The 27292-nt window shown below is 47.5% G+C and overlaps 1 protein-coding gene across 1 annotated transcript; it reads right to left on the reverse strand.

Moving 5' to 3' along the window:
• Positions 1–602: 602 nt before the first annotated feature.
• LOC144480274 (catechol O-methyltransferase domain-containing protein 1-like) lies at positions 603–26904 on the reverse strand. Its single transcript, XM_078199609.1, has 7 exons — positions 26745–26904; positions 19403–19539; positions 17147–17252; positions 12236–12354; positions 8104–8158; positions 2114–2247; positions 603–1261 (listed from the first exon to the last, which is right to left on the reverse strand). Exons 1-7 carry the CDS (start codon positions 26818–26820, stop codon positions 1112–1114), a joined length of 777 nt encoding a protein of 258 aa, XP_078055735.1. The 5' UTR covers positions 26821–26904; the 3' UTR covers positions 603–1111.
• Positions 26905–27292: the final 388 nt, after the last annotated feature.

The following is a 27292-nucleotide window of genomic DNA, read 5'->3' on the forward strand; positions in this document are numbered from 1 at the left end:
AGAATCGGGGATTAGTAGAGTGTACCGCAGGGTAGAATCGGAGATTAGTAGATTGTACAGCAGGGTAGAATCGGGGATTAGTAGAGTGTACAGCAGGGTAGAATCGGAGATTAGTAGATTGTACAGCAGGGTAGAATCGGGGATTAGTAGAGTGTACAGCAGGGTAGAATCGGAGATTAGTAGATTGTACAGCAGGGTAGAATCGGAGATTAGTAGAGTGTACAGCAGGGTAGAATCGGGGATTAGTAGATTGTACAGCAGGGTAGAATCGGGGATTAGTAGAGTGTACAGCAGGGTAGAATTGGAGATTAGTAGATTGTACAGCAGGGTAGAATCGGAGATTAGTAGAGTGTACAGCAGGGTAGAATCGGGGATTAGTAGAGTGTACCGCAGGGTAGAATCGGAGATTAGTAGATTGTACAGCAGGGTAGAATCGGGGATTAGTAAATTGTACAGCAGGGTAGAATCGGGGATTAGTAGATTGTACAGCAGGGTAGAATCGGGGATTAGTAGAGTGTACAGCAGGGTAGAATCGGGGATTAGTAGAGTGTACAGCAGGGTAGAATCGGAGATTAGTAGAGTGTACAGCAGGATAGAATCGAGGTAGATCAGTTATGGTTTGATAGAATGGCAAAGCAGAAACGAAGGGTGAATAATCTCATTGTGCTCCTGATCTTTACATAAGATTCCTGTATCCATGAGCAGATTGCAGCGTGCGCACGGATAAGGGTCAGTTACTGTCTTTTCTTTTACATGAATTCAAGGCTGAGAGTATTCCGATTCCATCCCAGCGACTCCCGGCAGCGATGTCAAAATATCTTCACCATGACGTGAAAACTCCGACACAGATATCCGGGCTGGTTTTGTTTCTGTTGGTGTTTGAGACACTTTGAGGAAGGATCCTCTCAATGAACGAGTGACAAAAGTGGGAGAAGACATGTCGGAGGGATAAGTGGGCCTCCGGTAAATCATTTTGGAAACCTGCGGAATTTAAAATGCAGAGTGAGAGCGAAAGCATATGGATAGTGTGAACGATGCAAGGACGTTCCGTTATCTGGTGCTGAAGATATATTGTGAGCACAGTTGCGATGCGTGTTCACTGGAGTTGGGACTACAGCTTGAAGGCCAAGGTGACTCCATCACCAATGGTGAGCATGTTTATATTGACTCTGCTATCTCTGTAGATCTTCTCATTGAGTCTGACAATACTCAGTGTGTCAGAGTCATTTCCGGGTTTAAGTACTTGCCCGCCCCATAGTACCTGTAGAGAGAGGAAAGGAGAGTAAAAACATTCACAAAGCACAACCAGGTTACGGTGCAGCGGAGTCATAGAGGTTTACAGCATGGAAACAGGCCCTTCGGCCCAACTTGTCCATGCCGCCCTTTTTTTTTTACACCTCTAAGCTTGTCCCAATTTCCCGTATTTGGCCCATATCCCTCTATACCCATCTTACCCATGTAACTATCTAAATGCTTTTTAAAAGACAAAATTGTACCCGCCTCTACTACTACCTCTGGCAGCTCGTTCCAGACACTCACCACTCTCTGTGAAAAAATTGCCCCTCTGGATCCTTTTGTATCTCTCCCCTCTCACCTTAAACCTATGCCCTCTAGTTTTAGACTCCCCTACCTTTGGGAAAAGATATTGACTATCTAGCTGATCTGTGGCCCTCATTATTTTATAGACCTCTATAAGATCACCCCTCAGCCTTCTACACTCCAGAGAAAAAAGTTCCAGTCTATCCAGTCTCTCCTTATAATTCAAACCATCAAGTCCCAGTAGCATCTTAGTAATCCTTTTCTGCACTCTTTCTAGTTTAATAATATCCTTTCTACAATAGGGTGACCAGAACTGTACACAGTATTCCATGTGTGGCCTGACCAATGTCTTGTACAACTTCAACAAGACCTCCCAACTCCTGTATTCAATGTTCTGACCAGAGAAACAGCTCAAACCACAATAATCTCCTAACAAGACGTTTCGGAACCCCACATGATAACCACCTCCACTTAATAACATGTTTGGGGAATGTATCAGTATCTTATTCCCAATCCCTAGCAGTCATCGGCTAACGCAGCCCCTCAGCTAATTAGGGATGCCTCATGGACTCACGTTGTCAATTGCTATTATTCCTCCTCTCCGGATAAGTTGCAGACATTTCTCGTAATATATCCCATAATTCAGCTTGTCAGCGTCAATGAAGGCAAAGTCAAAGGATTCCGCTTTGCCAGCTTCTAGAAGCTCGTCTGTGGAAAAAAATCAGGAGCAAAAGAACACAGTTAGTGAAAAGGGGACCAATCATTTTTAAACCTTGGCATGTGTGTATAGAAGATGCCAATGCATCAATGTATCAGCAAAGACATGCTCGTTAAGCCAATTGCCTTATTAAAGACACGTGATAGTTATTGGCTCAACCCCCAAAAGATTATGAATGGCCGGAACAGCTGGGATGGAGACCATAAGGAGTTTGTATCTTTGCTGAATGTAGAATAAACTTGCTGAAGGTAAAATACAACCCCCCCCCCCGCCCTCCCTATCATCTACTAACATTTGAAACTAATGCAGCTTAATGTTAATGTACCTGGGTGGCACAGTGGTTAGCACTGCTGCCTCGCAGTGCCAGGGACCCGGGTTCGGTTCCCGGCTTGGGTCACTGTCTGTGTGGAGTTTGCATGTTTGCCCCGGGTCTGCGTGGGTTTCCTCCGGGTGCTCCGGTTTCCTCCCATAGTCCAAAGATGTGCGGGTTAGGTGGACTGACCATGCTAAATTGTCCCTTTGTGTCAGGGGGACTAGCTAGGGTGAATACATGGGGTTATGGGGATAGGGCCTGGGTGGGATTGTGATCACTGTAAACTTATTGGGCCGAGTGGCCTCCTTCGGCACTATAGGATTCCATGATTCTGTGTGTCTGCAGAACTGAATCTTTGTGTTTAGGTGACAATGATCACATGAAGGCTCCACATTGAGTCTTGCACTTCGTCACTCAGTTAAGCGGTTATGGATTTGAACTCCATGTCATTGAATTTAAACCCTGAGCTACCCTGTGCTCTGTATCACCAGTTCTGGGTGACTACACAGTCAGGCTCCAGAATGGAAATTAGTCATTTGCTTCATGTAACAAGTGGATAAAAGTTTATTTATTATTAGTCACAAGTAAGGCTTACATTAACACTGCACTGTGAAATTCCCCTGGTCGCCACACTCCGGCGCCTGTTCGGGTCAATGCACCTAACCAGCACATCTTTCAGACTGTGGTAAGAAACCGGAGCACCCGGAGGAAGCCCACACAGGCATGGGGAGAACATGCAGACTCCACACAGACAGTAACCCAAGCCAGGAATCGAACCTGGGTCCTTGGCGCTGTGAAGCAGCAGTGCTGAACACTGTGCCACCGTGCTGCCCCACTCTTGACCGAAACGAGTCTTTAATGAGCGAGTGGTAACTTAATTTTAAACAATTAATCGGAATTGCTGCTTTATTTCTTCCGATCATTTCAGTTTAACCAATGAAAGTACGAACCATAAACAGAAGAGAGCTGGACATCAAGTTGCTGCGGCCAATTTCTGCTCGGAAACGGTCAGCGTTCGTTCCAGATTTTTACTGAATTCAAATTTCACCATCTGCTCTGGTGGGATTTGAACCCGGGTCCCCAGAACATCACCCTGGGCCTTTGGATCGTTCTGGATCTCTGGATCGCCCTGGATCTCTGGATCGCCAGTCCAATGACAACATCTCCATCAAGACCGATTGAAAACTAAGGTATTCGCTGCCACTCAGACTCGCATTGAGGACAAGTGAGAATGTTTAATGCTTTCCACAGAGAAACGGGAACCAATTAATTGCTAACCTGTTGCAACTGCTCTGAGACAACCAACCTTCACAAAGCAGTCTGGGCACCATTTCAATGCAGGGACGTCCAAACCAGTGCACCCACACGCATGCTCTGTGCCACATAACCAGCAAGGTACAGGTGATGCTGGAGCTGGGAACACATTGCAGCATCTCAAAGCCCCTTGGTCACTGCCTGTGATGTTCCTGGCTCAATCATTGCAAGCCAAAAGATTTGATAGAAGCCTTTCACCAGGGGAATGTTAAAGACATCGAGCAGCAGCAGACTATTTACCAATTTTATCTGACAAAACGTTAATGGAAGCGTCACTTAAACACCAGAGGCTTCTGTTTATGTTTCTTTTTCAAAACCGTAGGATGTTCCAATGCACTTCACAATGAGTGGAGGGACTGCCTACTAGCGCACAGCAAGATCCCAAAGGCAGAATTGTGATAATGTCTGTATAATGTCTGGGTGGCATGGTGCACAGTGGTTAGCACTGCTGCCTCACAGCACCAGGGACCTGGGTTCGATTCCCGGCTTCGGTAACTGTCTGTGTGGAGTTTGCACGTTCTCCCCGTGTCTGTGTGGGTTTCCTCCGGGTGCGCCGGTTTCCTCCCACAGTCCAAAGATGTGCAGGTTAGGTGGATTGGCCATGCTAAATTGCCCCTTGGTGTCCGGGGGACTAACTAGGGTAAATGCATGGGGTTGTGGGGATAGGGCCTGGGTGGGATTGTGGTCATTGCAGACTCGATGGGCTGAATGTCCTCCTTCTGCACTGTAGGGATTCTATGATTACCTGTTATTGTTAGATATCGATTAAGGGATAAATATTGGCCAAGTCTCAGGGATAACTCCCTTGTTTTTCTTCCACATTGTGCTCAAGGATCTTTGACATGTCCCAAGGAGGGAAGACGAGATGTCTGTTTAGTGTCTCATTTGAAAGATGGCATCTCTGACAGTTCCACACTCCCTCAGTACCACACTGGAGTTTCAGCCTGGATCCCTGGAGTGGGACTTGAACCTTCGGACTCGGAGGGTGAGCTTCCTACTTACTGAGTCATGGCTGAGACTTTGAGCAGAAACTTAGCTGTTAAAATTATCAAAGCTATATGTCTGGTCATGGGCAGCACGGTGGTGCAGTGGTTAGCACTGCTGCCTCGCTGCGCCAGGGACCTGGGTTTGATTCCCAGCTTGGGTCACTGTCTGTGTGGAGTTTGCATGTTCTCCCCGTGTCTGCGTGAGTTTCCTCCGGGTGCTCCGGTTTCCTCCCACAGTCCAAAGATGTGCAGGTTAGGTGGATTGGCCATGCTAAATTGTCCCTTAGTGTCAGGGGATTCCAGGGTAGATATGTGAGGCTATGGGGATAGGGCCTGGGTGGAATTATGGTCGGCGCAGACTCGATGGGTCAAATGGCCTCCTTCTGCACTGTAGGGATTTGATGATTTAAATATTCACAATTCAGGATGTCCCAAAATGAACACCATTCTTAGTCCGTAACCAGACAGATCCTGTTTCCATTAGTGAGTCAATTTGAAAAATCAATATAACCAAATCACCGGCTTAAACCTCAAGATCGACAGCTCGATACGAATTTCCAAGAAGCAGCTTCGATTGGTTCGGTTCCCATGTGAGCAGAACACAAACACTATTATTTGCAAGATAATTTACAAAGGGCCAGCTTTCTCACTCAGATTGCAGCCTCATTATCGTGTCCAATTAAGGAATTAGAGGGAAGGAGGTTCACTGTAATTCTACAACTATTACTGAGCCCTGTGGACTGGTTCATCTTCGATAGGTGCTGGACAATCTACACTCTCAGCACGCATTAAAATAACAATCTCCTGTTAAAGGAAGTGGGAACATTAAAAGATATCGCAGCGTTGAAGCAGAATTCAGGGAAATGGTTCAGTCAGAGTTTAAACCACAGCCAAAACTGAGAGCAACTTCTAAAGGGGATAGGGGACACCGAGGGGAAGCAAAGCCACATCTACCAGATTGAACTGAATGTCTGCACAAATAAAATTCAAAAAGGAAAGATTTTTCCTAATTTCCTGTGTTCTGATTGTCCAGTTGCACTGACACTGGATCCTATGACATGTCATGATGTGGAGATGCCGGCGTTGGACTGGGGTGAACACAGTAAGAAGTCTCACAACACCAGGTTAAAGAGGATCTCCAAGAAGATCGCGCAATGGTATTTGCTACCAAATAAACCTGTTGGACTTTAACCTGGTGTTGTGAGACTTCTTCCTATGACATGGACAGCTAATGCCCCGGCCACAACTGTTAGTGCAAATCAATGTGCCAGGAACAGATTTTAACTGGAACATTTTTTAAACCAACTCTGCAACTACTCATGGACTGTGACAACATGTGCATGTGTGTGCCTATGTCTGTGTGTACGCGGGTGTGTCTGTGTGTGTGCGTGTCTGTGCGTGTACATGCGTGCGTGCGTGTGTGAGAGCTGGGATGTCTGACCCGAGTCAGATAGCCTCCAATTTGGAGCAGCAGCTGTGATATTTTAACTGTTTCCATGGAATCCCACGTACAGAATCAGGAAATGGTTCCCCAGCAGGAGGTGGGCATTTGAGCGCTAACACATCTCCCTGCCCCATAGCCCAGTTCCTCCCTCCAGTTAATGATTCAATTGCCTTCTGAAAGCCATGCTGGAATCAGCCTCCTCCACACGCACTCTCGGGCAACGCATTCCACTTACTGCATTCAAAATAAATGATTTGTCCTCAGGAAGCCTTTAGGGTGTTTTTTGCCATGAACCTTGAATCGGTTTGCATCATAGAATCCCTACAGTACAGAAAGAGGCCATTCAGTATCGAATCTGCACCAACTCTCCGAAAGAGCATCTTACCAAGCGTCCATCTTCCTGCTCTATCCCCGTAACCCCGTGCATTTCCCATGGCCAATCCACCTAACCTGCACACCTTTGGACTATGGGAGGAAACCAGAGCACCCGGAGGAAACCCACATGGGGAGAACACGTAATCTCCACATAGACAGTGACCCAAGGGCGGAATTGAACCTGGGTCCCTGGCACTGTGAGGTAGCAGTGCTAACCACTGTGCCACCGTGCTGTCCCTAAACAGAACAAAACACAACAGAGTTTTGTTATTCAACTCACATTTCACCATCTGCCGTGGTGGGATTCGAACCCGGGGCCCCGCAGCATTACCCTGGTTCTCTGGATTACGAGTCCAGTGACAATACCACTAGGCCCCCACCTACCTCAGGTAAGCACACCTCCCTTGCCAGGGCATTGGATGTCCCGTGGGTCTCGACCTGTCAATGGGAACAGCTACTCTTCCCAGATTCCTCATATGGGGACTGCTGAGGCCCATGGACTGTGTGATTGCTCCTTTCTAAACAAGCCCTGCTGGATTTGATAAGGAAAAGGATGATTGTGAGATCCAGCCTTTCACACACAATGCTGGTGATGGGACATCTCAGCTACTCTTTCCGAAGTGTAGGAGTAATTTTTAAGCCATCAAATAGTGAATTCTATTGAGAAAAGGGATGATCCAAACTCTGGAAGTTGCATTGTGCCACTGCATATGTTTATTTCTACTTTAACATGAATATTTAGTATTTCCAGGGATTCGACCTTTAACTCTTAATTGCATTAACCGCAAATTTAATATTCCAAAGCAAATGAAACGCTCCTGAGCTGGAGTCACTGTTGTCATGTAGGGAATGTGACAGTGAAGATGTGCACAGCAAGCTCCCACAAACAGTATAACCAGATAACCTGCTGGTTAAGGGTTAGTGTGGTGAGGACTCCAGAGTCCTCTTCGAAAGACTGCGATGGACGGGATCTCGCATGTCCACCCGAGAGGGCGGATGGGACCTGGTTTCAGCTTCTCATCGGAAACCCCAACAATGCAGCATTCCCTCAGGACTCCCTGGGAGTATCAGCCTGGATTACGGGCTCAAAGGTGAGCCTTGAACCCACAACCTTTGGACTCAGGAGGCTGGGAACAGGACTCAGCTGACAAGAGAGGCAGAGAAACACCATTTGCTTTAAAATGCTGGCGACCGGCCTCAAGAGTTCTAAAGGTGGACCCCCAGTTGTGTGAATAAATGAGTGTGTGCAGCTGGATAGAGTAAAGGGACATCTGGAAGAGTGAACTATTCTCCTTTATTAAACCAAGGCGAGAGGGCAAATGGGACTAGGTTATAATCCTGGTGTAAAAGCAATGCCAGAGTTAAAGAATTAACCATTATTTGGCTCCCATTTCCCATGCTTTGCAGAACTTACCAAGTGTGTCAGCTGCTGGCTTGATTTGTAGGTCGATTTTATGCTCCACTCCAGCCTGCAGTTAAATCAGTCCAGAATTCACATTAAAAACACACAGAGAATCCCAACCTGAATTTAGTGATGTTTTGTTTGTTATCGGTGAAGTGTGGAGTTATCTAGGAAATGTTTCCGACGGGGCAGGAGAATGAGCTGCCCGAGCAGAACGTGTTGAGGTTTTCCCACTGGGACCCGGGCAAGCCAATCCCAGCTCGAGAGCGAAGAGTCTGGGCTTGAATTCATCACAGGCCCCACAGCAGCAAGGCTCATTCGTCACGCTGACAGAACGGGGGCCGTCAAACGGCCAAGCACCAGCTCACAGCTATCCACATCACCAACCATTCACCGGAAGCAACTAACCTTCTCAAATCCCCCTCGCTCCAGAGAGGGAAAGGAAACGAGAAGGAGGTTGTTAGACACCAAGTACATTGGGACCTTGACACTTATATTCATGCGGGGACAGTGAGCGGGATTACCTTAGCTGCTCTAGGCAATTGTGGCCGGATCTTTAAATAAATAGTCCTAAGAGTCACAACGTACAGCTCAGCAATCTCCCAATAAGAGGACAGTAGATCTCGCCCACGGTTAGAATTCTCCAGTCCCGCTGCAGTGAACGGAGTTATGGCTGAGCGCCATTTTCTCCTTTCCCGCTGGCAGTGGGGCGTGAACGGCCGGAGAATTCCGGCCACTATCTTTACACATAAACCGCCATTTTAATGGTGTTTCCAAGGGCAACCCCACCCTTTGGTTCTACGATCTTCGCCTGCCACTAGAACGGTTTCCTGGAAATTTGAACAGAAATCACTTAAAAGATAAATGCAATGAAGCAATTCCGTCCACTTCACCAACCCCCCTCCTCCCCCCCCACCCACCAAAAACCTTCCACCCAACTTACTGTTGCCAGGAGATATCTACCAGAAACCTGGGCCCACATAAGTGGCAGTTGGAGCCTGTGCAGCATTTACTCTGACTCAGATTACCCTCCAGTGACCTGGCACTGCACACAACTTAACTGGCATTTATGGGGAGGTGATGGCCTCGTGGTATTATCACTAGATTATTAATCCAGAAACTCAGCTAATGTTCTGAGAGACCCGGGTTCGAATCCCACCACGGCAGATGGTGGAATTTGAATTCAATAAAAAAATCTGGAATTAAGAATCTACTGATGACCATGAAACCATTGTCGATTGTCGGAAAAACCCATCTGGTTCACGAATGTCCTTTCGGGAAGGAAATCTGCCATCCTGACCCGGTCTGGATTACATGCGACTCCAGAGCCACAGCAATGTGGTTGACTCTCAACTGCCCTCGGACAACTAGGGATGGGCAATAAATGCTGGCCAGCCAGCGACGCCTGTGTCCCACGAATGAATGATGATATGACACAATCTGTGAGAAAACCACGTTTAGACCTGCTCTCACAGCAGGGTAGCACCAGTTAAGACAAGGGTAACGAGATATAATGGATCTGGGTTACAGCAGTTTCCAGTGAAGCCCAGCAGGATGTCCAATCATGTGTTTCCGTGTCATACCCCACTCCAATCTCAGGGGTAAATCGCTGACTTTCTATAGCTGTCTGCTCTCCCACTACACAAGCTGGCAGCTTGTAAAGTTCAGCTTGCTGGAGGGCATTATCCACATTAAATAAACTCCAACAGACTTGGGAATCCAGCTCAGTAATTTGAAAATAAAGACAGGTTTCCCGTTGAAGTTTGTTACTACCCGGAGGAGGCCTCAGCTAATGGCTGATTAACCTTCAGAAAGTGGCACCTTGCAGGGGTCAGTTCATCGTCCTGCTCTCACAATCCTTGCCACACGTCTCTCTACAGCTCCCCAAACCATTCAGCCATCACTGAAAGCTGAAGGTATCCCAGGCAGCAGTCCCTAGACTGTTGTTTCCCAATTTCCTGGCTATTATGTGTCTAAAGTGGTCACCTCTCTGCTGGGTACAACATCACATGCCCTGAAGTGAGGTAAGCAGAGAGATTCACAGGCTGAGCTGGGGAGGTATGTGTTAACACTGTACTGAAATCCATATAAACTACATCCACTGAACTACCCTCATCTCCCCACCTGGTCATCTCCTCAGAAAATACAATCAAATTTGTTAGGCCCCTTTAGATTGAAAGCCAGCAAATGTAACTCCATTATTCAGAAAGGGAGGGAGACAGAAAGCAGGAGGCTACAGGTTAGTTAAATGTCCGTCATTGGGAAAATGTTAGACGATATCGTTAAGGAAGTTACAGCAGGGCACTTGGGTAAGTTCAAGGTAATTAGGCAGAGTCAACATGGTTTCGTGAAAGGGAAATAATGTTTAACCAAATTATTGGAGTTCTTTGAGGAAGTAACCTGTGCTGTGGATAAAGGGAAACTAGTAGATGTACTGTACTTAGATTTCCAGAAGGCATTTGATAAAGTGCCACATCAAAGGTTATTGCGGAAAATAAAAACTCTCTTGGTCACCGTATTGAAGGAAGGATGGAAATTCGTTGGAGGCAGTTCAGCAAAGGTGTACCAGACGAATACCTAGCATGGTTGAGTTGTGTTATGAGGAGAGGTTGGACAGGTTTGACTTGTATCCACTGGAGTTTAGAAAAGTAAGAGTGACTTGATTGAAACATACAAGATCCTCGGGGGGGTGGGTGTTGTCAAGGTGGATATGGAGAGGATGTTTCCTCTTGTGGGGGAATCTAGAACTGGGGGTCACTGTTTAAAAATAAAGGGTCACCCAATTAAAATGGAGATGAGGCAAAATATTTTCACTCAGAGGGTCGTGAGTCTTTGGAACTCTTTTGCTGAAAGAAGCCGAGACTTTGAATATTTTGAAGGCAGAGGTGGATAGATTGTCACTAAGCAAGGAGTAGATAGGTTAGCGGGGGGGAGGCAGGATGCAGATTTAAGGTTGCTATCAGATCGGTCATGACCTTATTAAATGGTACAGCAGGTTCGAGGGGCTGAATGGCCTACTCCTGCTGCTTGTTTGGATGTTATTTTCAAAGCACAAGTAAAGATAATGCCTCTGCGAGGGTCTTCCGAAGTCCATGGTAAGAAAGAGTGGGTTTGGCTACAGTTTAAAGGGACACTACATCTCAACATACATACGTCTTGCTAAGATTTAGGGACATGACAATACTTTAAATAGGATGATAAGAAGAGCAGAGAGTTAGTAGAACTCAGATGCACAGATCTTTAAAAGTGAGAGTGCAAATTGGGAAAGTTTTTACCTCAGCGGCGGAAGGTAGGTGGCGTTAATGCTTTTGTCCCAGTTTGTCTTTCTGTACATGTCGCATGAAGCAATGGACAGCTTTCAACAAAGCCCAGTCCGCAGGTGGGGTTTGGTACAGGGAAGGACTGATTTGTGATTGGTGAAGATGTGGATACAGATCTGGATACTGGAATTTGTTTAAAAAATGATTTGTTAACATAGGGAGGTGGGGCAAACCAAATTTGTTTTGTAAAGAATGTTGTGGGTTGCTTGATTTAGAATGATGTGGAGATGCCGGCGTTGGACTGGGGTGGGCACTCTAAGAAGTCTCACAACACCAGGCTAAAGTCCAACTGGTTTATTTGGCATCACGAGCTTTCAGAGTGCTGCCCACTCACCTGATGAAGGAGCAGCGCTCCGAAAGCTCGTGATTCCAAATAAACCTGTTGGACTTTAACCTGGTGTTGTGCGGGGGGGAGGTGCGTGTTAGCGCAGTGCGGGGGGAGGCGTGCGTTAGCGCAGTGCGGGGGGAGGCGTGCGTTAGCGCAGTGCGGGGGGAGGCGTGCGTTAGCGCAGCGCGGGGGGAGGTGTGCGCCCTACTCACTGCCTCCTCACCTATTTATAAGTTTTGGGAGGTTCTGGGTTTATAAGTAAGGGTCTGGGAGAAAAGATCAAAGTAAACAAAACTAAACTCATGCCAGGCAGCGAATCGAGGGGGTGAATTGCCTGCTCCTTTATATCTCTCCAAATATAGTGAATAGTTTCATTTTTGGGGCAACAAAAAGATTAGTTTCGATTTTTGTTCACTTAAAAACTGCCAACATACCATTCATTAGCAATACAACTAACCAAAGAAATGTTACTGATTTTACGGGAATCTTTTCTCACCTCCTTCCAAAATGGCATTCCAATCTTGGCAAAGTCCAGACTGATATCACAGGCTACAACTTTTCCATCGTCTGGTATCGCGAGAGCCATGTTCAAGGTGTTGTATCCAGTGTAGACACCTGCAGAATCAAAACCAACCAAATATTAACGAGAAGGGAATATTTAATCTAAGAACAGTTCATGAAGATTTTAGTCAAATCTGACCTGCCTCCTTTACAAAGAAACCCAAAAGCCAAATGTATATTGCCCAGCCAGTCTCAAACCGTTTAGCATATTGTCCAGGTCTTGCTGAATTTGGACACAATTGTTGCAAATTGGTGGCGCGGTGGCACCGTGGTTAGCACGGCTGCCTCATAGCGCCAGGGACCCGGGTTCGATTCCCAGTTTGGGTCATTGTCTGTGTGGAGTTTGCACATTCTCCCCATGTCTGCGTGGGTTTCCTCCGGGTGCTCCGGTTTCCTCCCACAGTCCGAAAGACGTGCTGGTGAGGTGCATTGGCCATGCTAAATTCTCCCTCAGTGTACTTGAACAGGCGCCAGAGTGTGGGCGACTTGGGGATTTTCACAGTAACTTCATTGCAGTGTTAATGTAAGCCAACTTGTGACACGAATAAATAAACTTCCAAAACTTAAAAATAGTGCTGAACATCCCCACTTCTGAGCTTGTGATGGAAGGAAGCAGCTGAAGGTGATTGTGCCTAGGACACTACCCTGAGGAACTCCTGCAGAGATGTTCTGGAGCCGAGATGACTGACCCTCCACAACCATCTTCCTTATTGCTCAGTATGCCTCCAACCAGCAGAGAGTTCTCCCCCAATTCCCATTGGCTCCAGTTTTGCTGGGGCTCCTTGGTGCCACACGCGGTCAAATGCTCCCTTGATATCAAGGGCAGTCACACCTCACCTCTGGAGTTCAACTCCTTTGTCCATGTTTGAACCAAGGCTGTAATGAGGTCAAAATCTGAGTGACCCTAGATAACTCAAACTGGGCATCACTGAGCAGGTTGTTGCTGAGCAGGTGCTGCTTGATAGCGGTGTTAATAACCCCTTCCATCACTTCACTGATGATCGAGAGTAGACTGATTGGGCAGTAATTGGCCGGGTTGGATTTGTCCTGTTTCTTGTGTACAGGACACACCCGGGCAATTTCCCACATTGCCAGGTGCATGCCAGTGTTGTAACTGTACTGGGACATCTTGGCTCGGGAAGCGGCAAGTTCTGGAGCACTTCAGTACTATTGCTGGAATATTGTCAGGGCCCATTGCCTTTACAATGTCCACTGCTTCCAACCATTTCTTGATATCACATGGGAGTGAATCACACTGGCTGGAGACTGATGTCGGTGACGCTGTCCCCAGCAAACGGATCATCCACTTGGGCACTTCTGGTTGAAGATTGTTGTAGATGCTTCGTGCTTGTCCTTTGCAGTGATTTGGCTTTGAGGCGGGAAGGAAATTAAACTCGGTGAGCCACAGGAGAACAAAAGATACGGGTGTGATGGGGCAATGAGGCAGGAACACCTTTCACAACTTTCCAAGCATTTTACACCCAATGAAGTACTTTTAAAGCTGAGTTACTGTTGTAATGGAGGAAAGGCAACAGTTAATCTGCGCACAAAAAGCTCCCACAAACAGCAACGTGACATCGATCACTTTGAGGGACAAATACTGGCCCGGAAACCAGGAATAATTCCCTTCTCTTCACCAAAGTAGTGATCTTTTATCTCCACCTCACAGAACAGATATGGTCGTGGTTTAACATCTCATCTGAAAAACAGCATCTCCGACATTGCGGCACCCCCTCGGCACTGCACCGACAGTGCGGCACCCCCACGGCACTGCGCCGACAGTGTGGCACCCCCTCAGCACTGCGCCGACAGTGCGGCACCCCCTTGGCACTGCACCGACAGTGCGGCACCCCCACGGCACTGCGCCGACAGTGCGGCACCCCCTCGGCACTGCGCCGACAGTGCGGCACCCCCTCGGCACTGCACCGACAGTGCGGCACCCCCACGGCACTGCGCCGACAGTGCGGCACCCCCTCGGCACTGCACCGACAGTGCGGCACCCCCTCGGCACTGCACCGACAGTGCGGCACCCCCTCGGCACTGCGCCGACAGTGCGGCACCCCCTCAGCACTGCACCGACAGTGCGGCACCCCCTCAGCACTGCACCGACAGTGCGGCACCCCCTCGGCACTGCACCGACAGTGCGGCACCCCCTCGGCACTGCACCGACAGTGCGGCACCCCCTCGGCACTGCGCCGACAGTGCGGCACCCCCTCGGCACTGCGCCGACAGTGCGGCACCCCCTCAGCACTGCACCGACAGTGCGGCACCCCCTCAGCACTGCACCGACAGTGCGGCACCCCCTCGGCACTGCACCGACAGTGCGGCACCCCCTCGGCACTGCGCCGACAGTGCGGCACTGTACTGGAGCATCGGCCTGTAGTTTTCTTCCTCAAATCTCTGGAGTAGCTCTTGAATCGACAACCTTCAGACTCAAAGACAAGAATGTGACCAACCAAACCACAATCGCAACGCCAATAAATCCTTAACATTAGTTTTCTTTTTGTAAAGTTAATTAAATGCTGTCCAGCTACTTTATTCATCTTATTTGGTCAAATTGAAACTAAACCAGTTCACAAATGTAAATAATAGTTAACAAGCCAATCAGAACTCGTGCTGCTTGACTGAATATTACATTGGCAATGCTAACAAGATGACATTGTTCTGGACTGATGAACCTTTGCTGACAGCCTGACTACATTAATGAATGAGCTTCTAACGGACTCCAATTGGCATTGCTGAATGTAGTCACCTGGATTGAGCTGAATTGAGTTTTGTATCATTGCCAGTTGCTTCGTCAAACAGGGAGTTTGGGCTCTGAAAGCTGCACAAGGTGCTGGGAGATACCATTGTGTTTGGTCCAATGATCGAGTCTCTTGTACTAAATACGATGGGATTTGTGTCGCATGTTTCTGTCTGTCCACAGGTTTCTATCTGGCCTCAAAAGGGTTTCGTTTTCTCTAACTGCCCCTGATTAATACATCCACGGGAAAAGATACTCTCAGCACCGTGTTAAACCAGTCTTTGATCCTCCTCGACCTTGTGGTAGAAATAACCTCGACTGGCTCCATTCCCCAGGAGGTGGGAATGATATTCCTCACCTTCAGATCACCCCATGGCCCAAACGCATCCCACCACTGGAGCTTTCCTCATCTTTATAGGGTCTTTCCAAACTTCCCTGTCTCCACCATCCTGTACATTCCCACTCCCCACTTTCCAACACTACTCACTTCAGCCTCTCTGACTGGGATCTTCGCTGTGGCTCAGAGCCAGAACTCTTGCCACAGGAGTCAGAATGTTGTGAGTTCAGACACTTCCTACAACCCCCCGGCTGACACTCCAGTGAAGTACTGAGCGAGTGTTATGCTGTAATATAATCTAAGACAAAACTGTAATCCAAGGCCCCATCAGCACTCTCAGGTTGGCTTCACAGCTCCCACGATAGTTTGAAAAGCAGCACAGTTCTCCCTGGTGTCCTGGACAGTATTTATCCCTCAACCATCATCACTGCAACAGTTCATCCGTGCATTAGCTCCTTCCTGCGTGTGGATTGTTGTGTGTGCAAATTGCTGACCAATTTTCCTAAATGACAGCAGTGATGACCCTTCAAACGTAATTAGCTATGAAGCACTTTGGGAAATTCCTGAGAATGTGAAAGGCACTATATAAATGCAATACTCTCTTTCTCCCCATCTCTGCCCGACCCTTTTAAAGGACTTGCACATCCATCTATGATCCAGCTTTCAGTCAGTTCTCCAAATTCTCCCAGTAAATCTTCAGCATCCGCCCCTCTCTCTCACATGAACCACTGGGAGGTTCCTTCTCTCCAAAGCACTGAACACTAGCTGCCCCGAGTGTAGGAACCACCTCAATACAGTCAGCGAAGTTTCTTTATTAAAACGCACCAACGCTCTGAGAGATGGTACTGAATCTAATTATCACAGGGACCGGTTTAGAATGATCCTTGCAAACACTAGTCTGGTTCAAATACAAAGAGCAATTTTTCACTGAACAAAACTGTGAATCACCTACCCAGATCTCGGCAAAACTCCCTCCCGCTGCTTGGATAAAAGCTGTATTTCTGTTGGTTATTGGAAAGGCCGAGGTGACACAGTCCAAGGTGTGGCTCACCTGCACTAACCCCCTTGTACTGATTGTTCTGTATGGTTCATCCAGCAGTAAGGATACTCCAATAGCAAGCGACAAAAGAACTAACTTCACAAAGTCAGTCAAAGAAAAGGTTTACTAAAGAAACCTCGTTCCATCGCCACCTGGGCCATAAATGTTTCTCCACAATCCCCATCTGCTCTCTATTTATACCGGGTCAGCTGACCACCACATCACTTTGCCATTGGTTGAATTGTCTACCAGGTCAGCTGACTCACAACATGTTACCATTGGTTACATTGTAGCATGTATAGAATCATAGAATCCCTACAGTGCAGGAAGAGGCCATTTGGCCCATCAAGCCTGCACCGACCACAATCCCACCCAGGTCCTATCCCCTTACTGCACACATTTACCCTACTAATCCCCTAACACCAGCGTCAATTTAGCACGGCCAATCAACCCAACCCGCACATCTTTGGACTGTGGGAAGAAACTGGAGCACCCGGAGGAAACCCACACGGACATGGGGAGAATGTGCAAATTCCACACAGACAGTGACCCAAGCCGGGAATCGAACCCGGGTCCCTGGTGCTGTGAGGCAGCAGCGCTAACCACTGTGCCACCGTGCCGTCCAAAACAGACGCTGCCGCCACGCCGCCATGTAACTTGGTAGCTGCCCATTGGGAGTGGCTCTTTAACCGTGTTTGTGGATTGGTTCTGCTGGAGATTTACTCACCAATCTCAATCACATTCTTTGCCTTGATAAGCTTTGCCAAGTTGGCCATCAGCTGGGCCTGTTCACAAGCTACTAACATCCTGCACATCCGATCCTGGAGGGTGCGCTGAAATGGAATTTGAAAAAGAATCAAAGTGGGAGAGGGGTTTCTGAACATTTGCTCATTCTTGGCCGATGCATTGCTGCTACACCATGCTCCTGATGTTCATGGTGCCGACTGCCACCATTTATAAAACTCCTTAAAATTTGATAATTTCCCCACCTTAAGATAAAAGTGAATAATTAAAAACGGAGACTTCAAAGTTACAGCTGATAAATGTTTGGGCAGTTCATTCAGGAACTGGGCTGCACGAGTCTGACAGCAGATTATATTCACCCGACTAATCCCCCTGACATCCCCTCAACACTAAGCGGCAATTTATCATGGCCAATCAGCCTAACCCGCACATCTTTGGACTGTGGGAGGAAACCGGGGCACCCGGAGGAAACCCACGCAGACACGGGGAGAACGTGCAAACTCCACACAGACAGTGACCCGAAGCCGGAATTGAACCCGGGTCCCTGGCGCTGTGAGGCAGCAGTGCTAACCACTGTGCCACCCTTTTTTTTAAAAGAATCCCTACAGTGGAGAAGGAGGCCATTTGACCCATCGAGCAACAATCCCCCCAGGCCCTATCCCCATAACCCATTAGATTTGTATCATTTTTGTATCTGTTACAAACCTCTTTAAATGATACGGTTTGGAACTGACTTGAACTTTTTAGTCATAAAGGAGATACAAAGGTGCACAATTTATGCATCTGTAATAATTCGCGTGCTCCCAAGGGAAATTAAACTTCCTCAGGCCAGGTCAACAAACAAGAAATCCCCTCACCCATTGTACAAGGATTCTTTGCGTACATAACCAAAATTACAAGTTCCAATATCCTGTGCACAACTGATAAAAGCAGACAAGTGTAAAGTAAAGTAAAGCATGTTTATTAGTCACAAGTATGCTTATATTAACACTGCAATGAAGTTACTGTGAAAATCCCCTAGTCGCCACACTCCGGCGCCTGTTCGGGAACACTGAGGGAGAATTTAGCATGGCCAATGCACCCTAACCAGCACGTCTTTCGGAGGAAACCGGAGCACCCGGAGGAAACCCAAGCAGACACGGGGAGAACGTGCAGACTCTGCACGACAGTGACCCAAGCCGGGAATCGAACCCAGGTCCCTGGCGCTGTGAGGCAGCAGTGCTAACCACTGTGCCACCGTGCCGCCCCAAGTGATAATCCAAAGCGGCAGTTTGATACAACTGAGTGGCTTGCGAGGCAATTTCTGAAGGCAGTTGAGAGTCAACCACATTGCTGTGGCTCTGGAGTCACATGTAGGCCAGACTGAGTAAACATGGCTGACTTCCTCCCCAAACAACCTTAGTGAACAGATTGTCTGATAGTGGCTGGAAGCTGTGTAGAACGCCTTAGAGCTGTATTCCTGACAAGAAATACAAAGTGTAAAATATCAAGAGCACTGAAATGGGGCGGCACGGTGGCACAGTGGCTAGCACTGCTGCCTCACAGTGCCGGGGACCTGGGTTCAATCCCGGTCTCGGGTCACTGTCTGTGCAGAGTCTGCACGTTCTCCCCCGGGTTTCCCCCGGTTTCCTCCCACAGTCCAAAGATGTGCAGGTTTGGTGGATTGGCTGTGCTCAATTGCCCCTTAGTGTCAAAGATATGTACGTTAGGGGGATTATCAGGGTAAATATGTGGGGTTGGGGGGAGTCGGTGCAGGCTCGATGGGCCGAATGTCCTCCTTCTGCACTGGAGGGATTCCATGATTCTATGAAATGGTAGTGAGGCAGCACAGAGTGGAACCTGCTGTGTGGAGAGGAGTTGAATTCTATTGCACTTACTGTAACTTCCAAGCTGAAAGGTTTTGTAATGAACTTCTATAAATTATGCAGATAGAGTTTATTCCTTTGGTAGAGAAAAAGTTTCACAGTCACCAGTACTGAGGGCACAATCTTATCAAAAAATTCTAAAGGGTGTGATCTTACCAAAAACACTCTAAGGGCACGTCTTACATCCAGCTCCCATTACTTAATACTCTGTCAGAGAGTCGGTTCAGGCTCGATGGGCTGAATGGCCTCCTCCTGCACTGTACGATTCTGTTCTATCATTCTATGATTTTATTTTTACATCCAGCTGTCATTATTAATGGTGGCTAACCTTTATATTTTGTGCATTGTACTAAATCCCACAAATAATCACTGACCATCCTCAATTTCCTCAGGACTGGGTGTTCTCGGAGAGAATTCTTCAAGACGTAATCCATTAAAGGGTCTCCTTTCGCACCTCCGTGGCTCTTAAAGGTTTGGATCAGTGAACGACGACGCAAAAACAACTTTCTCCCTGGCAAACAAAAGTCACATTGCATATTACATCCTAAAAAATCTAAAAGTTAGAATGTCGAGCAGGTCGACCTCTTGGTACGCCTGGAGTATTTGCACACTAATGCAAGCAACATGCGGGTGATAAAAATAAACCTGAGAGTGGACAGAATGAGAGAACATGTTGCCACGGAAACTCCAACCACTGTTACAGACCCATTCCCATAAAGAGCTATCTAATTTATAGATTCCAATTAGTTCCACTCCAACTCTGCAATACTTCTGGCCTCAAAAATACATCTCAAATTCCTCACTATTGATCTGCCCGCACCCGAGCTTTCACACACAGCCTGCTGGGTAAGAAATCAAAACAGAAAATGCTGGAAAATCCCAGCAGGTCTGGCAGCGTCCGTGGAGAGGGAAACCGATTTAATGTTTGGGCTGGGGTTTTCCGGTCATTCATGCGCTCAGCCCAATCTCTGTTCACTGCTGCGGGACCAGGCATTTATAGCTAAAGGAGTAGAATATAAAGATAAGGAAGTATTGTTGCAACTATACAAGGCATTGGTGAGGCTGCACCTGGTGTATTGTGTACAGTTTTGGTCCCCTTATTTGAGGAAAGATATAGTGGCATTGGAGGCAGTTCAGAGGAGATTCACTAGATCTGTTTGCATTCGCTGCTCCCAGTGTGGTCTCCTCTATATCCGAGAGACCAAACATAGATTCCAGAGATGAGGTGTTTGTCGTACGGAGAGAGATTGAACAGTTTGGGCCGATACTCTCTGGAATTTAGAAGAATGAGGGGAGATCAAATACAAGATGATAAAAAGCATGGATAAAGTAGACGTGGAGCGGATGCTTCCTCTTGTGGGGCATTCTAGGACGAGAGGTCTTAGGATAAGGGGTAGCAAATTTAAAACAGAGTTGAGGAGAAACTACTTCTCCCAAAGGGTTGTGAATCTGTGGAATTCGCTGCCCCAAAGCGCGGTGGATGCTGGGACAGTGAGTAAATTTAAGGAGGAGTTAGACGGATTTTTAATGGGTTGAAGGGTTATGGGGAGAAGGCAGGAAAATGGGGATGAGGAGCATATCAGCCATGATCGAATGGAGGAGCGGACTCGATGGGCCGAATGGCCTAATTCTGCCCCTATTTCTCATGAACTGATGAACCAATGAACCAGAGAATCCCGTCGGCGTGAATGGCTGCAAGATTCCGCCCTTGGGAGTCCAATATAACTCTTCTACAGAGTTTAAGAGGTGTCATTCTGGGCTTGAAACATTAACTCAGTTTCTCTCTCCACAGACACTGTCACACCCGCTGGGATTTTCCAGCATTTTCTGTTTTTATATTCAGATTTCTGGCATCAGCAGTTTTTTGCTATCTCACTATATACTGTAGCTCTGTCCTTCTGCAGAAATTATACTGTGAATCCTGCTGTCTAAACAGGCCTGTCCCTCAACAACTGTCTCCTCACCAGATTTAATTGACTCATGTTATGAAGTGAATGTAAACTCTGGTTCAGAAATGGCCATGAACTGTATCCAAATGAGTTACCTGAACTTTGCAATTAAAACTGGAACCCATCCCTTAATCTCTATGGGAATTGACTGATAAGGGTGGCATGGTGGCACAGTGGTTAGCACTGCTGCCTCACAGCGCCAGGGACCCGGGTTCGATTCCCAGCTTGGGTCACTGTCTGTGTGAAGTCTGCACGTTCTCCCCGTGTCTGCGTGGGTTTCCTCCGGGTGCTCCGGTTTCCTCCCACACTCCAAAGGTGTGCAGGTTAGGTGGATTGGCCATGCTAAATTGTCCCTCAGTGTGAGGGGGGCTAGCTAAGGTAAATGCATGGGGTTATGGGGATTGGGCTGGGTGGGATTGTGGACGGTGCAGACTCGATGGGCTGAATGGCCTCCTTCTGCACTGTGGGATTCTATGATAAAAGAAGAGAAAAATAGAAAGCTGGGAATAAAACAAGACAAGTTTTCTTTTACGTGAGTGACTTCTCCTGAACATTAACTTTGTGTTCTGGCTCATAATGTTCTTTGGAATCTGACAGATCCCAAGTTCTGGGAGTAGAAGATGGAAAGACACCAAGATTCCTCCTCAAATCACATGGTGGACTACTCCAAAGTTACACAAAGAAAGCCAACTGTGAGAAAGGCTTCACTCCCTACAACCAGGCACTCAACAAGCCTCCCTCAGAGAGTTTGAATATTCATGGAGCTCTACTTGCTGTTCCCCCTGGATTGCGGGCAATGATATCATTGTTCTTTCATGGGACGTGGGCATCGCTAACTAGGCCACATTTATTAGCCATTGTGATAGCACTATGCCTTTAAGAATTTTTATTTTTCGATCATGTTCTCTGCAGTTTGTAAGCAGCTTTATTTTTTTCATTGTTACCGACCTGACCGCTCAGATATCCTTTAATTGCTGCATAAATAAGGGTTTGCTAATTTTTACTCGGGGTCCAATGCACTTTCTGAGATTTTATGACCTTTTTGAATTGTTCGGGGGAAGAATTTGATTTGATTTGATTTATTATTGTCACATGAATTAACATACAGTGAAAAGTATTGTTTCTTGCGCGCTATACAGACAAAACATACCGTTCATAGAGAAGGAAACAAGAGAGTGCAGAATGTAGTGTTACAGTCATAGCTAGGGTGTAGAGAAAGATCAACTTAATGCAAGGTAAGTCCATTCAACTGACAGCAACAAGGAAGAAGCTGTTCTTGAGTTGGTTGGTACTTGGCCTCAGACTTTTATATCTTTTTCCCACCGGAAGAAGGTGGAAGAGAGAAGGTTCGGGGTGCGTGGGGTCCTTAATTATGCTGGCTGCTTTGCTGAGGCAGCGGGAAGTGTAGACAGAGTCAATGGATGGGAGGCTGGTTTGCGTGATGGATTGGGCTACATTCACGACCTTTTGTAGTTCCTTGCTGTCTTGGGCGGAGCAGGAGCCATACCAAGCTGCGATACAAGCAGAAAGAATGCTTTCTATGGTGCATCTATTAAAACGTTGGTGAGCGTAATAGCGGACATGCCAAATTTCCTTAGTTTTCTGAGAAAGTAGAGGCGTTGTTGGGCTTTCTTAACTATAGTGTCGGCATGGGGGGGACCAGGACAGGTTGTTAGTGATCTGGACACATAAAAACTTGAAGCTCTCGACCCTTTCTACTTCATCCCCGTTGATGTAGACAGGGACATGTTCTCCTTTATGCTTCCTGAAGTCGATGACAATCTCCTTTTTGTTGACATTGAGAGAGAGATTACGGTACGGCACGGTAGCACAGTGGTTAGCACTGCTGCTTCACAGCTCCAGGGACCTGGGTTTGATTCCCGGCTTGGGTCACTGTCTATGTGGAGTTTGCACATTCTCCTCGTGTCTGCGTGGGTTTCCTCTGGGTGCTCCGGTTTCCTCCCACAGTCCAAAGATGTGCGCGTTAAGTTGATTGGCCATGCTAAAATTGCCCTTAGTGTCCTGAGATGCATAGGTTAGAAGGATTAGTGGGTAAATATGTAGGAATATGGGGGGAGGGCCTAGGTCGGTGCAGACTCGATGGGCCGAATGGCCTCTTTCTGCACTGTAGGGATTCTATGATTCTATTGTTGCCTCACCAGTTCAGATTCTCTATCTCATTCCTGTACTCTGTCTCATCATTGTTTGACATCCAACCCACTACGGTGGTGTCGTCAGCAAACTTGAAAATCGAATTGGAGGGGAATTTGGCCGCACAGTCATAGGTGTATAAGGAGTATAGTAGGGGGCTGAGAACACAGCCTTGTGGGGCACCAGTGTTGAGGATGATCGTTGCCTATCCTTACTGATCGTGGTCTGTGAGTTAAGAAGTTCAGGATCCAGCCACAGAAGGAAGTGCCAAGGCCCAGGCCACAGAGTTTGGAGATGAGTCTCGTGGGGATAACAGTGTTGAAGGCTGAGCTGTAATCAATAAATAGGTGTCTGACATAGGTGTCCTTGTTAACTAGGTGTTCCAGGATTGAGTGCAGGGCCAGGGAAATGGCGTCTGCTGTGGAACTGTTATGGTGGTCGGCAAACTGTAGTGGATCCAGGTAGTCCGGGAAGCTGGAATTGATTCGTACCATGACTAACCTTTCGAAGCACTTCATAATGATGGATGTCAGAGCCATGATTGACAGCACTTTCTTGTTTCTTTCTCTATGAACGGTATGCTTTGTCTGTATAGTGCGCAAGGAACAATACTTTTCACTGCATACTAATAAATGTGACAAGAATAAATCAAATCAAAATCAGGTCAGGAGGCAAGAGTTCTTTTATTTTCAGTTTTTGTCTGCTGGATGTTTTTTAGTTAGAAGGTGCGTGGTCTCATGGCTGAAGGCAGTGTGTGTCTCTCTCTCTCCCTGTGATGTTGGAAACAGTTATTCTTGCCTTCCAGGAGTGAAACCTTGGCTGTAAGTGGTTTGCTGGCTAGAGGCCAGCAGTCGCTCTATCTCTGCCTTGAGGTGCTGGGTTTTCCAGAATGGAGAAGCCGGAGTTTCAATTCCCCAACTGAAGGACTAATTCACAACAGGTGTTGCAGAGCTGAAAAACCATGTGAGTATCCTTATTTTCTGTGCTAAATCTGTGGCGGGTGTATGTTTGTAGGGAGGTTTGTTGTATTGGAACAGTGCATTTAGTTGTTAAGGTTTATATAATGTGATGGTTATTTATTTTTCTTGTTTGTAATTGATTAAAGCTCTTTGTGATTTTTATTAATGAGGGGGCTGAAGGGTGGATCAGTAAATTTGCTGATGACACGAAGATTGGTGGAGTAGTGGATGAGGTGGAGGGCTGTTGTAGGCTGCAAAGAGACATAGATAGGATGCAAAGCTGGGCTGAAAAATGGCAAATGGAGTTTAACCCTGATAAATGTGAGGTGATTCATTTTGGTAGGACTAATTTAAATGTGGATTACAGGGTCAAAGGGAGGGTTCTGAAGACTGTGGAGGAACAGAGAGATCTTGGGGTCCATATCCACAGATCTCTAAAGGTTGCCACTCAAGTGGATAGAGCTGTGAAGAAGGCCTATAGTGTGTTAGCTTTTATTAACAGGGGGTTGGAGTTTAAGAGCCGTGGGGTTATGCTGCAACTGTACAGGACCTTGGTGAGACCACATTTGGAATATTGTGCGCAGTTCTGGTCACCTCACTATAAGAAGGATGTGGAAGCGCTGGAAAGAGTGCAGAGGAGATTTACCAGGATGCTGCCTGGTTTAGAGGGTAGGTCTTATGAGGAAAGGTTGAGGGAGCTAGGGCTGTTCTCTCTGGAGCGGAGGAGGCTGAGGGGAGACTTAATAGAGGTTTATAAAATGATGAAGGGGATAGATAGAGTGAACGTTCAAAGACTATTTCCTCGGGTGGATGGAGCTATTACAAGGGGGCATAACTATAGGGTTCATGGTGGGAGATATAGGAAGGATGTCAGAGGTAGGTTCTTTACGCAGAGAGTGGTTGGGGTGTGGAATGGACTGCCTGCAGTGATAGTGGAGTCAGACACTTTAGGAACATTTAAGCGGTTATTGGATGGGCACATGGAGCACACCAGGATGATAGGGAGTGGGATAGCTTGATCTTGGTTTCAGATAAAGATCGGCACAACATCGTGGGCCGAAGGGCCTGTTCTGTGCTGTACTGTTCTATGTTCTATTACTACATTTCTTTCCAAGTATTAACTGTATCTTAAATAAACTTTGTTTGGTAAAAGCTCCCTAGTGGGTCATTTGGATCACACCTGAAGTATAACATCCCATGCTTATCCTAGCCAAATTCAAACTGCAAAACTTCATAAAATACCTTGCAGCTTCTGCGCTGGATTGTAACACCATCCCTAATTGCCCTTGAACTGAGTAGGCTTGCTGGGCTATTTCAGAGGGGCAGTTAAGAGTCCAGACTGGGAGTCACATGTAGAATCATAAGGCCTGATGTTATGACCTCGGCCTGCCCGTTTTACGGAGACGGGAGGGGGTAGGATTGGGTGGGAGGCACAAAATTGGGTTTGCACCTGGTTCCTTGCCTCCACCAATCATACCAGCTCTGTTTTGCCGGTGAAATTGGCTTGAAGCAGATTTCAATATTAATCACATGATTAGCTTGTTATTATTGAGTTCTGGACGCTAACGTCCGCGCTCACTTGAACTTACCTGATCGAGGTTCTCTCCGAAGAGAATCAAAACTGGACTCCAGCAGCGGAGGCCAGACATGATGGCCTCGCTGGGGGGTTCGGAGGCTATTGAAGCCCCTGGGTGGTTTGGGGAAGGGCCGGGCAGTGCCGATGGGGCAGTGCCAGCCTGGTAGTACCTATCTGGCCACCTGGCACTGCCCAAATGGCAGCCTGACACTGTCCACTGGGCATCCTGACACTGCCCACTGAGCACCCTGACACTACCCACCAGGTACCACCACTGTTCCAGGGGCAGTGCCAAAGCAGTGAGGCCTGAGTGGGGACGGAGCCTGAATGGGGGTGTGGGGGGGGGGGGGGGGGTGTGGATCAATGACAGGGGGTTGTGAACGGGAGATCTGTAGGGGTGGGAGGGCACTCTGTAGATGGGGGTGATTGGCGGAGGCTGGGTGTAGTCCCTCCCCTCGACCGCCACCCCTTGCCGGCGTGGATCACATCCTGGCTTTTGTTTGCACTAAGTGCCATAAGATTCTGTGATGCATGTTGCCAAAAAAGTTGGTGCAATTCTAATTGTACCATCTGCCATGGTGGGATTTGAACTCGAGTCCCCAGAGCATTACTCTGGATCTCTGCATTACTAGTCCAGTGAAAATACTACTAAACCACTGCCCCCCCTCAGCCGAGTGAATGATTATCATTCAACAATGAGTGTGCAGGAGAAGGCAGCACAGCTCCATTGAATATCCTAAATGTTCTGGCACTCTGACAGTCACAGACATCTCCTGCATAAACCACCAGGAAACCCAGCAGCGACCCGGGCCAGTCATCCTGACCCAAACTCAACAACACTGAAGTCACTTTTATCTGAGATTAACCAGCGGTCAAAGCCAGAGGCTCGGGGAGACAGCGACAGAGGGGGGAAAGCAGTGTCATAGAGAGGGGATTTGTTACAAGATGTATCCAGCCTGAGAGAGTTACACAGTGACAGAGGTGATTTGTTACAGGATATATGCAGTTTTAGAGTGTTATACAGTGACAGAGGGGATTTGTTGCAGGATGTATGCAGTCTCAGAGAGTTGCTCTCACTTACCCAGCCATATCCCGGCGGTGAAACTCACTCCAAGTGTAGCAGCGTACAGTAACCCTTCCTTGTTGAAGTTGTACATCTCAGAGCCACAGGTTGAAAGCGATGCAGAATGTCAGGGCCGCTTTGCACTGGGAGCTGCCTCTTCCTCGGCCAAGGAAGCGAATGACACACCAGAGGAAGTCGCAACTTTGAAATTGCCGGAAGGAGGAATTCCCTCTGCGTGAAACCCGCATGGCAATGCGGCCAGCGACATCTGGAGGGTGGAGAGACTGAGAAATGCACTCAGCTGAACAGAAAGCTCTCTATCCCTGTGTTTGTGTGGGAAGCTTTTCCATCTCCAGCTGGTTCAAAGCTTCTCTGTCTCACTGGGAAAGGGATGCCATTCTCCCAGGACTCAATCTCTATTTAAGAGTTAGAGACATCTCCATGTTCTGTTGTGTCTGAATCATTGAATCCTGCAGTGCAGAAGGAGGCCGTTCGGCCCATCAAGCCTGTACTGACCACAATCCCACCCAGGTCCTATCCCTGTAACCCCACACACTTACCCTGCT

The sequence above is a fragment of the Mustelus asterias genome, chromosome 28, assembly GCF_964213995.1.
Source record: "Mustelus asterias chromosome 28, sMusAst1.hap1.1, whole genome shotgun sequence".
Lineage (NCBI taxonomy): Eukaryota > Metazoa > Chordata > Chondrichthyes > Carcharhiniformes > Triakidae > Mustelus > Mustelus asterias.

Bases quoted from the DNA above. Each gene is read 5' to 3' on its own strand.
- LOC144480274 (XM_078199609.1), bottom strand. From the start codon at position 26,820: ATGTACAACTTCAACAAGGAAGGGTTACTGTACGCTGCTACACTTGGA. The intron at 19,540-26,744 runs GTAAGTGAGAGC...TTTGTTTGCCAG, and splicing joins CACCGCCGGGATATGGCTGG to GGAGAAAGTTGTTTTTGCGT. The intron at 12,355-17,146 runs GTGAGTAAATCT...TTGATTCTGCAG, and splicing joins AAAGAATGTGATTGAGATTG to GTGTCTACACTGGATACAAC.